The sequence below is a fragment of the Lynx canadensis genome, chromosome A1 (assembly GCF_007474595.2).
Source record: "Lynx canadensis isolate LIC74 chromosome A1, mLynCan4.pri.v2, whole genome shotgun sequence".
Classification (NCBI taxonomy): Eukaryota; Metazoa; Chordata; class Mammalia; order Carnivora; family Felidae; genus Lynx; species Lynx canadensis.
The window spans coordinates 136,367,697-136,379,719 of record NC_044303.2 but is presented as its reverse complement, the minus strand read 5'-3'; the positions used below and the strand labels follow the sequence as shown (position 1 = coordinate 136,379,719).

Below are 12,023 nucleotides of genomic sequence, written 5' to 3'. Positions count from 1 at the left end.
CAATCTCTTCTTACCCAAAACATTAATTTAGTGACAGTCAGCCTAGAACAGGAGTACAGAGCCTATTATTTTCAACAGATCAAGCTTCCAATCCTAGTTTAATCACTTGCTAGTATGTGACAGTGGACTAATCTACCACATTATTTTTCTTTCCTGTAAAATGAGAATGAGAAATGATAACGTCAATAGAATGATATAAGGAATAAGTGATAATTTCACGTGTATACAATGTAACTTTTAGTATAAGTACCAATACACTTAAATTTATTTCACAAAATAAAAGGCATATATGACAAAACTAACACCTGTCATTTCTTGGTGGTGGATATATGTGTTTCTTTTTAAGTTTATTCATTTTTGAGAGAGAGAGCGAGCAGGGAAGGGGCAGAGAGAGGGAGGGAGAGAGAGAATCCCAAGCAGGCTCCATACTATCAGCGTGGAGCCTGACGTGAGGCTCAAACCCACAAATCGTGAGATCACAACCTGAGCAGAAACCAAGAGTTGGATGCTTAACCAACTGAGCCACCCAGGCACCCTGGATATTTGTATTTTTCATTTTCTATACTTCTTTAAATTTTTCAAGATAAAGAGAAATTAAAATATTGATTTTGCCTTTTATCACAGAATCACCTACGTAAGGGAATCACTGTATGCAATTAACCTTTACTAACGACCACATCCTTTCACAACAGAATGTATGGAATGTTCTTTATAGAAGACAGAAGCACACATAAGAATCTCAGGTCAGGGGCGCCTGGGTGGCGCAGTCGGTTAAGCGTCCGACTTCAGCCAGGTCACGATCTCGCGGTCCGGGAGTTCGAGCCCCGCGTCAGGCTCTGGGCTGATGGCTCAGAGCCTGGAGCCTGTTTCCGATTCTGTGTCTCCCTCTCTCTCTGCCCCTCCCCCGTTCATGCTCTGTCTCTCTCTGTCCCAAAAATAAATAAACGTTGGAAAAAAAAAATTTAAAAAAAAAAAAAAAAAAAAAAAAAAAAAAAAAAAAAAAAAAAAAAAAAAAAAAAGAATCTCAGGTCAGAGGGGCACCTGGATAGTTCAGTTCAGTGTTGCCTCTTGATTTCAGCTTAGGTCATGATCTTATGCCTTGAGGGTTCAAGCCCTATATCGGGTTCTGAACTGACAGAGTGGAGCCTGCTTGGGATTCATTCTCTCTCTCTCTCTCTCTCTCTCCCTCTCTCTCTCTCTCTCTCTCTCCCCTCCTCACCCATTCTCCCTCCCCCGACTCACACATGCTCTTTTTCATAAAAAAAAAAAACGCAAAAAACAAAAAACCAAAAAAACTTAAAAAGAATCTCAGGTCAGACATGGAAGAGACTTCTGACATCTAACCTACATCTCCTTTTTCCAAACTAGAAATATGCCTGGGTGCTTCTTTAAAGTTACATCCAGCTGGTTAATACCAAGCAGTCTTTAAGTACATTTGAAAAATGACTTTCTTGTTTTTTTATTTCAGAGTTCAACTTTATGACACAAGTTTACAATGGAAACTCATGCTATTTGGTCTTCTGCATTCAGGTGAACAGTACTATTTTGTCAGAACACTGGCAATTTTGCCATCTTCGTAATCTAAGTACACGAACTTCCAAGAACAAAGAGATTTATATTTTAGCATGCATAAAAATGAGTTAAGTGCCTCAAAAGAGTCCTTACCATTTGGTGTGAATCCAAAAGGCATGAAAACTATAAACTACTACCTTTTGTAATAAGTATGTACAGCACATGGAAAATTAAGAATTTCTTCAATTTGAAGAAATGAACAATGTTATAAAAGAAACATTTTAAGGTTTATCTTTGGAAAATGATTCAGACTTGTGTATAATGTCTGAATTGCATACTAATGATTAAAGGTTATTCTTCCAAAATTTTCACAAAAACCACTCTAAACTCGGGGGGGGCGGGGGATAAAAACAATCAACTTGGCTAGCTGTATGCCCACTACTATCAGCTAATTTTACTTTACTAATAAAAATTTTAATTAAAAAAAAAAAAGTGGTGAGACCAAGGGCACCATCTGAAATAATTTGATGTTTTGTTGTATTGTGCTGTATTCTCAGACAAATCAGCCTTCTTATAACTGAAAGACTGGGAAATTCAGCAACCAGCACAGCAACCAATATAGTTTAATGCAATAAACTATATACTCAGATAAAACTGAGTGTAATTTTCCACATCTTCATATCAACAGCACGAATGATGTCAAACAAGTATATGAAAGAAAACACCAGGTTTAATACCTTATAAAATATGTACAGAACTTGAATATTCTCTTAAGACACGATCCAAGTCACAACCGAATTAGCAATGTAATCAGATATTCTGATATAATGAAAAAGCCTAGTTGGTTTAAAAAAAGGAAACAAACACACATGTAAACCATAAAAGATTTAAAAGAATTTTAGAATACACAACCAAATTCTAACCAGGTTTAAACTGTGATTTTTAAAAAGTGAATACCTGTATGTATTTACAATCTTTAAGTTTCACAATGTGTTATTTTTACATGATCTTTATTATCTGGAGAGCACACAACAATGAAAAGCTCTTTTAACCACTTATACACAGAAAACAAAAAAATGAATAGGGAGGTTGAGAGAATGCACTAGCCACAGGAGCTAAGGGAAAGGCCAAGGGACTTTAATTAATGGAGTCAAGTCGTAAAACAGACTTAACCAAAACTATAAGCCAGGAAACAGGCAGATTCACTTCAGAGCCTTCACTCCAGAGACTGGGTAGGGGACCCAGTCTCCCTACCTGAAAAGAAATGATTATAAATAACAGTTCTGAAGACAGATTTCTGGGAGGAATGGATGAGATCACCAATGTGAACCAGTGCGTGCACTTAGGTGTTAAGAAAACACTGCCTGAGTGTGCAAATTCATAGCACAGTTCACCATGGGACCTGCCTTCAAGGTTTAAAAACCTCAACCTAAAGTCAGTCCTTAATATAAGAGCCGAAGTTTAAAGTACAGAATCCTTAATTGGAGTGTTCAGCCCAGTTGATTATCAAAAGCAACTTATAAAATGCTTCAATACTGATGATATTAAACTGATGATAGTAAAGCCACCAAAAGTGTGTAATGTGACAAAGGTTTGTCTTCCTGGGTTAGAATCCACTCATTTTGCTTTCTGACAACATTGCAGAGATGTCAAATAACTTCTTAATCTCTCGAACAATGTGGTATCATCTGCCTTCTATGTCTTCTGTCTGTCATAATCTCCAACCATCTTCTTGATGTGCGACAATTTACTCTTCAACTGCTTGCAATAATTCCTCTTACTTTTGTAATCTGCAGACTTGGAGAAAAAAAAAAGCCAAGTAAACTTAACAAAATAAAAACAAGTTGTGTTAGCTGCTAGGAAGGCAGAGGTGAGCCAAAAAACCACAGAATGTTAGTCAAATGAAATTGTTGGGGTGTTGAACAGAGTAATATGCACAGTGATCTGGCAGTTTCTCTGACCATTCTGACCAAACAGGCAATGGATTCTTTTTGCTTAGTCATATCTTCTGAGTTTTACAAAACATATACTAATTTCTAGTGATTTATAAAGTGACCCCCAAAATTGACTCACCTTTCTGCTAACACATCATCTAAAAAAAATCAGTACCTGTTTCAGATTCTGTGTCTCCCTCTCTCTGACCCTCCCTCGTTCATGCTCTGTCTCTCTCTGTCTCAAAAATAAATAAACGTTAAAAAAAAAAAAATTTTTTTTTTAAAAATCAGTAAAACAGGGGTGCCTGGCTGGCTCAGTGGATGGAACATGTGACTCTTGGTCTCTGGGTTGTAGGTTCAAGCCCCATGCTAGGTGTAGAAATTACTTAAAAATAAATAAAATCCTTAAAACAAAAATCAGTACAACAAAAACTGGCGATATCAGTTGACTTGGAAAAGGAGGAATGGGTAAAGAGACAGGAAATTTTAGTATATATTCTTTCATTTTATTTTTTTATTTTTTATGTAATCTCTATACCCAACATGGGGCTTAAACTCACAACCCCGAGATCAAGAGTCATGTCCTACTGACTGAATTAGCCAGGCGCCCCACTATATAAAACTCTTGCATTTAAAATTACAGTGTTTTGTGACTTCAAAAAATTTTAATATAAAATCCTTTAAAAACAAAGCTTTAAATCAAGAAAGATTAATAACGCCAAGTGTTTACAAGGATATGGAGCAAAAGGAATATGCACACTTCAGTGGGAATATAAACTGGCAATCCAGGAAAGCAGTTTGACACTATTTAAGCCAAGGTTAGACAGACAGACCCAATGACCCTGCAATTCCACTCCCAAATATATCCTTAACATATGTGTGCAGATGTGCAAACATTCAAAAATGTTTGAAGTTGCATTAATTATAAAAGCCATAATCTAGGAATAACCCAAAGGCTCACTAACAAATGGATGAATCAATTGTCTTTTATTTACCAAGTAAAAATAAATGAACCATAGCCACACACAAAAATATGGGTGGGTATTCAAAAAGAGCAAAAGAAATTACACATGAAAAATACATACTGTAGTTGCCATTTACATCAAGTTCAAAATAGGCAAAACTCATTTATGATGTTAGAAATTAGGATGGTAGTTATCTGTGGGGAGAGTAAAAATTGGAGGGGAGTTCCAGAGGGGGTTGCCTAGGAAACTAGGAAATATATTTCTTCATCTGGGTGCCAGGTACAAAGGTATATGGTGGTTGGTGAAAATTTACCAAGTTGTGCACTCAGAATTTGTGCAAGTTTCTGTATGTATACTTCAACTTTAAAGAAAAAAGCTTGGGGCACCTGGATGGCTCAGACAGTTGAGCGTCCGACTTTGGCTCATGTTATGATCTCATGGTTTGTGGGTTCAAGCCCCACATCGGGCTCTGTGCAGACAGCTCAGAGCCTGGAGCCTGCTTCGGATTCTGTGTCTCCCTCTCTCTCTGCCCTTCCCCTGCTCGTGCTCTGTCTCTCTCTCTCTCTTTGTCTCAAGAATAAATAAACATTAAAAAAATGAAATAATCTTAAAAAATCAGTATTGGCTATAGTTGCAAACAACTGAAATTAAGGTCCTAACTTCTCAGGTACAGTTTTCACCTTGTAATGATAAGGCCTTTTGTCATAATCAGTGCTTGTGTGACTAGGTATTCACAGTCATTCCAAAGGTTAAATAAAAAACACATACTAGAAACATCCTCTCTGAAAGAATCTTACAATGTGGAATACTTACTCCCTTCACTTGCTTCAGTCTATTGTACTCATCAGCAGCAGCCTATCAAGGAGAAACACAATAGAATATGTTTAGGGGGGAATCTTCTCTTTCAAAAATGACATTCCTGATGATATATTCTGGAGCTAAAACTGCCAACAATACCCCAAATACAGGAAATTAAAATAATGAAGTCTTTAGGTCCTTAAAGCTATTATTCATATAGTCAGCAAGAGAGCCTGGAGGAAGCCAGGACAGAGGAATTTAAGACCTATTCCTCACATTCCATTCCCATAGACAGGTAATGGTTCTGCTGCTTCTCATCACTCCCCATGCGGGTCCATGGGCCGTGCTGACCCCACAGAGATCTTCTGTCAAGTGTAGCTCTCATCTAGTTATACCCCGTTATGAAACTGGTCTGAGCTCCCAGTAACTACCCCGTGTATGCATATTACATATATCGTTAAGTGAACGTGTTATATTATACATAAATAATTTGAGCAACAAAGTAAAGTAGTATTGGATTATAACCCAACGTATAAAATAGATATATGTATGAGTCAATACTGGTATAAGTGAATGATTAAGTAAATGGAAGGAAGTAACCAATTTCTCATGCACAAGAATTCCAAATAATTTGTGTAGGTACACGGTCTTTAAAGAGCTGGAACATAATTCTCCATTCCTTAGGTGTGATCTATGCATACTGACTTCCTTCACTATGAAAGTATGGAAAGGGGGATTAAAAAGGAAAGAGTAACTTTCATGGACAAACGTAACCTCAGCTGGGGGGGAAAAAAAGATAACTTTTTATCAAAGACGGTATGTGTCTAGGTGCACTTTTGCATGAAGGGGATATTTAAACAAACATTTTGGTGACAGTCAGGAGGCAGAATTTAAGGTAGTTTATCTTTCTGTACCCAATTCTGTAATGTTTAATAGTTTACAGAAAGAATGAACAGTGTTTTAAAATAGAAAAAATAACCCAGCTATTTTAAACAGGAAGGGATATATGTACATAGCCTTTTGTTTTCTATTTCTTACTTAACTACATTAGTACACTCTTCAATTTGGAAAGACTTTCATCTGAGACTGGACTTCAATTATTTCTCAATCAATCAATTTAAAAATTACTAGCAAAATCTGAATCAACATTAATAGAAAGGATACTGTATCTTCATAAATTAGAATGACATCATATATAATATACAATTATCAGGTTTGAATTTACCATGTAGTCTTCACTGTCTTCTCTATAGTCATCCAACTCTTTATCCAGACGAGAAAGTTCTTTATTGATTTCATCAAGTTCTGCCTGTAAGCTCTTGTATTCCTGCAGGCCAGTGTCAAAACTTCTCTTGTAGAGTTGTCTTTGTTGATCTGAAGTGATAGGTGGATATTCCCTAAAAATTCAGTGAGAAAATGACTACTTTTGACTCCAGCAGACATAAAATCCAGTATTTCTTCAGCCAAGACAATAAAGCTGGTGGGACGTGAGAGTGACATTCTCCTGTTTTCTTTTTCTTGCTTATGAGAGGAAGGTGAGAAGCAAGTGAGTTCTCTTAAGAATGATTCTACTTAGAGGCGCTTTAATGGCTCAGTTGGTTAAGGGTCTGACTTCGGCTCAGGTCATGATCTCACGGTTCCTGAGTTCCAGCCCCTGCACTGAGCCCTCCGCTGTCAGCAAGGAGCCTGCTTCAGATCCTCTGTCTCCCTCTCTCTCTGCCCCTCCCTTGCCCGCACTCGCCCCCTCTCTCTCAAAAATAAACATTAAAAAATGTTAAGCGTCCAACTCTTGGTTTGGGCTCAGGTGATAATCTCATGGGTTGGGAGTTCGAGCTCAGCATCTGGCTCTGAGCTGACAGCATTGAACCTGCTCAGGATTTCTCTCCTCTCTCTCTCTCTGCCTCTCCTCTACGTGCACTCTCTTTCTCCCTCAATCAATAACCAAATAAACTTAAAAAAAAAAAAAAAAGAATGATTATACTTCTACATCACTGGTTATGGTTTTAAAAATACTATGCTTAGGGGCACCTGGGTGACTCAGTTGGATGAGTGACGGACTCTTGATTTTGGCTCAGGTCATGATCTCACAGTTCCTGAGTTTGAGTCCCGCATTAGATTCTGCTGACAGTCCAGAGCCTGCCTGGCAATCTCTCTCTGTCTCCCTCTCTCTCCACTCCTCCCCTACTTGTGTTTTCTCTCTCTCTCAAAATACATAAACAAACTTAAAAAAAATTTAAAAAGGGGCACCTGGGTGGCTCAGTTGGTTAAGCATCTGACTCTCGCTCACTCACTCTGTCTCAAAAATAAATAAAAACATTAAAAAATTAAAAAAGAAAATACTATGCTTAGGGGTGTCCCTGGGTGCCTCAGTCAGTTGAGCACCTGACTTGCTCTCAGCTCGGTCTTGATCTCAGGATTGTGCCTCATGTTGGGCTCTGCATTGGGCGTGAAGCCTACTTAGAAAAGAAATACTATGCTAATATAATTTTTAGAAATAAAATTGAAAATCATTTATGAAATATGAGGTTCAAGTCATAGGAACTTATTTATTCTGAAAATACAACACCATGTGACAATAGAATATGTCTAAAATCTTACTTTTTTTAAATGTTTATTTATTTTTTTGAGACACAGAGCATGAGCGGGGGAGGGGTAGAGAGAGACAGAAACAAGAATCCGAAGCAGCCTAAAAGCTCCAAGCTGTCAGCACAGAGCCCGACGCGGGGCTCAAACTCATGAACCGTGAGATCATGACCTGAGCCGAAGTTGGACGCTCATCCGACTGAGCCACCTGGGCACCCCTGAATTTAAAGCGTGAAAACTGGAATACTGGAACACAAAGTGCATTCCCATCACTACGGCAGCAGAAGAACTGGCTGGTAGCTGGTTGTTTTCTGCCACCAACTACAATCTTCAGATTCTTTTTTCTTTTTCCAACTTAACTTGTTTTCCTCCACAGAAATGGCTTATTTTAAATCCTTTGATGGTAAGATCAGACATTAAAATGTACATGTACAAAAACGCATGCTCCTTGTACAAATAATCTGGTGATGCATGCAATTCTGTATCCCTTGTATCTCTCAAGAGACTAGCCATTCTTTACATTTCCAGGTGATGCTCTTCACTAATAAGCCACTGAGGAAACACTCTGACTTGTTTCACATGATGTAGGAACTTCACAGCAATATGGAATTTCAATTTTTACACCGAAATTGGCCTCCTATCTTCATTTTACAGAGGGGAGAAATTAAATGACTGCTCAAAAGAGAAACAAGAAAACAGTTTCTTAAAACTTTTCATTTAGATGTTCCATGAAACAAGTTAGGAAAGTATTTTCTAGCTAGATGACTGAACGTGGCCAAGAACTCTGTTTTTTTGTTCTGTTTTGTTTTTTAGGTCCATCCATTTATTTTGAGAGAGAAAGAGAGAGAGCACGTGAGCAGGGGGAGGGGCGGACAGAGAGAGAGAGAGGAGAGAGAGAATCCCAAGCAAGGCTTGATCCCACAAACTATGAGATCGTGATCTGAGCCAAAATCAAGAGCCGGACACTCAACCTACTGAGCCCCCCAGGTGCCTCTTGGCCAAGAACTCTTGTGGGAAGAAGGGAAGGTGTGGTATGAGAACCACCAGGGAGGCGATGTCAGGCTATGCTACACCACCCACCTCTCACAGTTCGAGAAGCAACGCTGTGACTGACCACCATCCAGACCACAAATGTTTCTGATTCGTGTCCCATTTCTCAGGACACTTGGGCATAAAAGGGCTATACACCATACATGAGGATAGTTAGTGATGATGAAGTATAACTAAACCACCAACACACAAAGGAACTTAACCACAACCTTGGCCAGAACACTAAATTGTTAACTTAATTGTTTACAAAACCGTTTGCCAAAGTCCTCTGGATTAAACTTTTAAAAGAATCTCTGGTCTCCCCATGAAACCTTAACTTATAAGTAAATGCCAAAACAAAGCCATAGCTCTGGTCTGGGAATTATATAATCAGTAACAAAAGTTCCTCCATACCTGTGTTTTATTTATTTGAAAGACCTTTCTTGGGTGACTACTGGTACAAGTAAAGAGTGAAGTTCATCAGTCATTTTGTGAAAGACACTGAGAGTGTTTTTAAGACGCAATGGAGCCAAACATATCCCCTCTACATCAATCTTTATTACAAAAGAGCACTAAAGAAAAGAACCTCTTGAAATACCATCTCCAGTCCTGGCTGTGCAGGAACGAAATCCTACCACCCAACTCCAATTTGGCAGGCAAAACCCCAAAGCTGACTGGCCCAGGTGACCCATCAGACAGATATGTGAGTGGTTCCAACACAAGGTGACCCCGTACCTGATCCAGTCCTCCTCCAGCTCGTCGCAGGACTCGCCCCCGGTCGTGTAGTCTGTTTCATAGTGGTCCTGCTCTGGCCTCTTGGACCTTCCTGCCCTTCCTTTCGTAGGTGCCCTTTTTGAAGGCGTCTCAAAGTTACCACTGCCGCTGTAGCGAGGCTGTCTGAAGTCGTCCACCGGTGAAGTCACTGGAAGCTCCTGCACCACCTCAGGCACCCTAACAAAACAGCCATCGTTTTTCAGGGGTCATAGGTACACCACAGCTCTTTGCCAGCAAGTGCGCTGTAATCACAAAGAGCAGCCACAGTAAGCAGTAAGAGACATCTAAACATAAATGCATTCATTCACGTAAGCAGCTCATGTTCCCAACACGAAGCAGATCCCCAGTTTCCCGTGTTCAGTTTCGCACCAGCTCAGATCCTCTGAGACAGACCAGTAGCTTTAAGGTTCCAATGTAAGGGGAGCCCATGTGTAAACATTCCTAAGCAGGATGGATCTAAGATTGCACTTGAGGAAGCCCAGGCTGATCTGGAAGAGGTGTTCACCCGACCTGTGCCAGGGACTTACTCCACAAAAGGCAGGCAGGAAAATAATGCTCAGGATTCTTTTCTACAGGTTCTTCCAGTTTCACGGAATGGTAAGCGGTCAAGAGAAATGCACGTACATATCTACTTTCAGAAGCTGATTCTCAGAGGTAAGCATATTGTAATACTAATTTTAGACTCCTGTGTATCAACTTTCTTTTCAAGATACAATCTTGAAAAAACTAGAGAGACTAAAAATTTAAACAACTGCTATGATAATCCTGCAGCCACGTAGACTGAATGGCCTGGAAGTGTTATCATTAGACTTATTTTCCCAATTGCATCAGTTCTGTTTTGTTTTTTTGTTTTTAATTTTTTTTTTAACATTTATTTATTTTTGAGACAGAGAGAGAGCATGAACAGGGGAGGGTCAGAGAAAGAGGGAGACACAGAATCTGAAACAGGCTCCAGGCTCTGAGCTGTCAGCACAGAGCCCGACACGGGGCTCGAACCCACGGACCGTGAGATCATGAACTGAGCCAAAGTCAGACACTCAAATGACTGAGCCACCCAGGCGCCCCTTGGTTTTTTTTTTTTAATGCTTATTTACTTTGAGAGAGAGTGCAAACATGCAAGAGTGGAGGAGGAGCAGAAAGAGAATCCCAAGCAGGATCCAAGCTGTCAGCACAGAGCCCAACGCAGGGCTCGATCCCACGAACCGTGAGATCATCACCTAAGCCGAAATCACGAGTCTGAAACTTAACCAACTGAGTCACCCAGGCGCCGCCCACATTGGAATTTTACGTGCAAATGTTTGTGCTGCAAGCATAAATATGAAGTCAAACGTGGAATAAAACACCAAGAGCTGTGGCAACAGTAAAGCACTTCTGAGTAACAGCAATGCGAAACTTAACTTTCCCTGATAACACAGCTAAAGAAGGTCAAGAAGAACAATGAAAGAACACAAAGGTTATGCCTGAGACTTTCCACCATTGGCCTGCTATTCAAATCAACTAGCAAAAATGTCTGAAGACTTTTGTTTTCTTATTGCTTTTCCACTTACAGAAACTATAATCTTTTTTTTTCTTTTAACATTTATTTTTGAGTCAGAGAGGGAGAGGAAGAGAGAGAGAGATGGAGACAGACAGAGAGTGAATGTGTGTGTGTGGGGGGGGGTGTGGGGGGTGGGTAAGGGGCAGAGAGAGAGGGAGACACAGAATCCGAAGCAGGCTCCAGGCTCTGAGCTGTCAGCACAGAGCCCAACACAGGGCTCAAACCCACAAACCATGAGATCATGACCTGAGCCGAAGTTGGACACTTAACTGACTGAGCCACCCAGGCACCTTGACAGAAACTATAATCTTGAGCTTTATCTATGAGGTGTGCTCTATTTTCTAGGTGATCCAGAACTGCTTGATTCTAATTGTTGTCCAAATCTTCAGATTTTTTTTAAATGTTTATTTTGAGAGAGTCCCAGTGTGTGTGCATGTGAATGCATGCACAAGTGGGAGAGGGGCAGAGAGAGAAGGAGAGAGAATCCCAAGCAGGCTCCAAGCTGTCAGCACAGAACCTGACACGGGGCTCAATCTTACAAACCGTGAGATCATGACCTCAACTGAAACCAAGAGTCAGACACTTAACCGATTGAGCCGCCCAGGTGCCCCAAAGTCTTCAGATTTCTAATCACACTTAGTAATTTCTTGTAGAATCCTAAAGCTTTGGGATGTGTGTACATAGTTGGGGGTGGTGGTGTGATTTATTCCTTCTGTTGGAATGTATTCAGGTTCCTGAGGCTTAGGGTGCTATATTAACGCTACATCTAAAGGAGGGAAAATGTGACTTTCTCCATGAGTCAATGAGTAACAAGTTCCTAGACACTCTGCCAAAACCGCCTGGTATTATGCTCCTCGTTTTGGGAATGCAGAAGGCTTATTTGAGGGAGTA

General features: G+C 39.9%; 1 protein-coding gene across 2 annotated transcripts in view; it reads right to left on the bottom strand.

The window, feature by feature from the left end:
- Positions 1-2,224: 2,224 nt before the first annotated feature.
- The window catches only part of OCLN (occludin), a 56,289-nt gene continuing 46,490 nt past the window's right edge, over positions 2,225-12,023 (bottom strand). For both annotated transcript variants that reach the window (XM_030322529.1, XM_030322524.2), the window contains exons 6-9: positions 9,557-9,772; positions 6,435-6,606; positions 5,225-5,266; positions 2,225-3,309 (exon numbers count right to left, since the gene is read on the bottom strand). In XM_030322529.1, the coding sequence (XP_030178389.1) occupies positions 3,208-3,309; positions 5,225-5,266; positions 6,435-6,606; positions 9,557-9,772 (532 nt within the window). In that variant the 3' untranslated portion in view covers positions 2,225-3,207. The remainder of the gene's footprint in view (positions 3,310-5,224; positions 5,267-6,434; positions 6,607-9,556; positions 9,773-12,023) is intronic.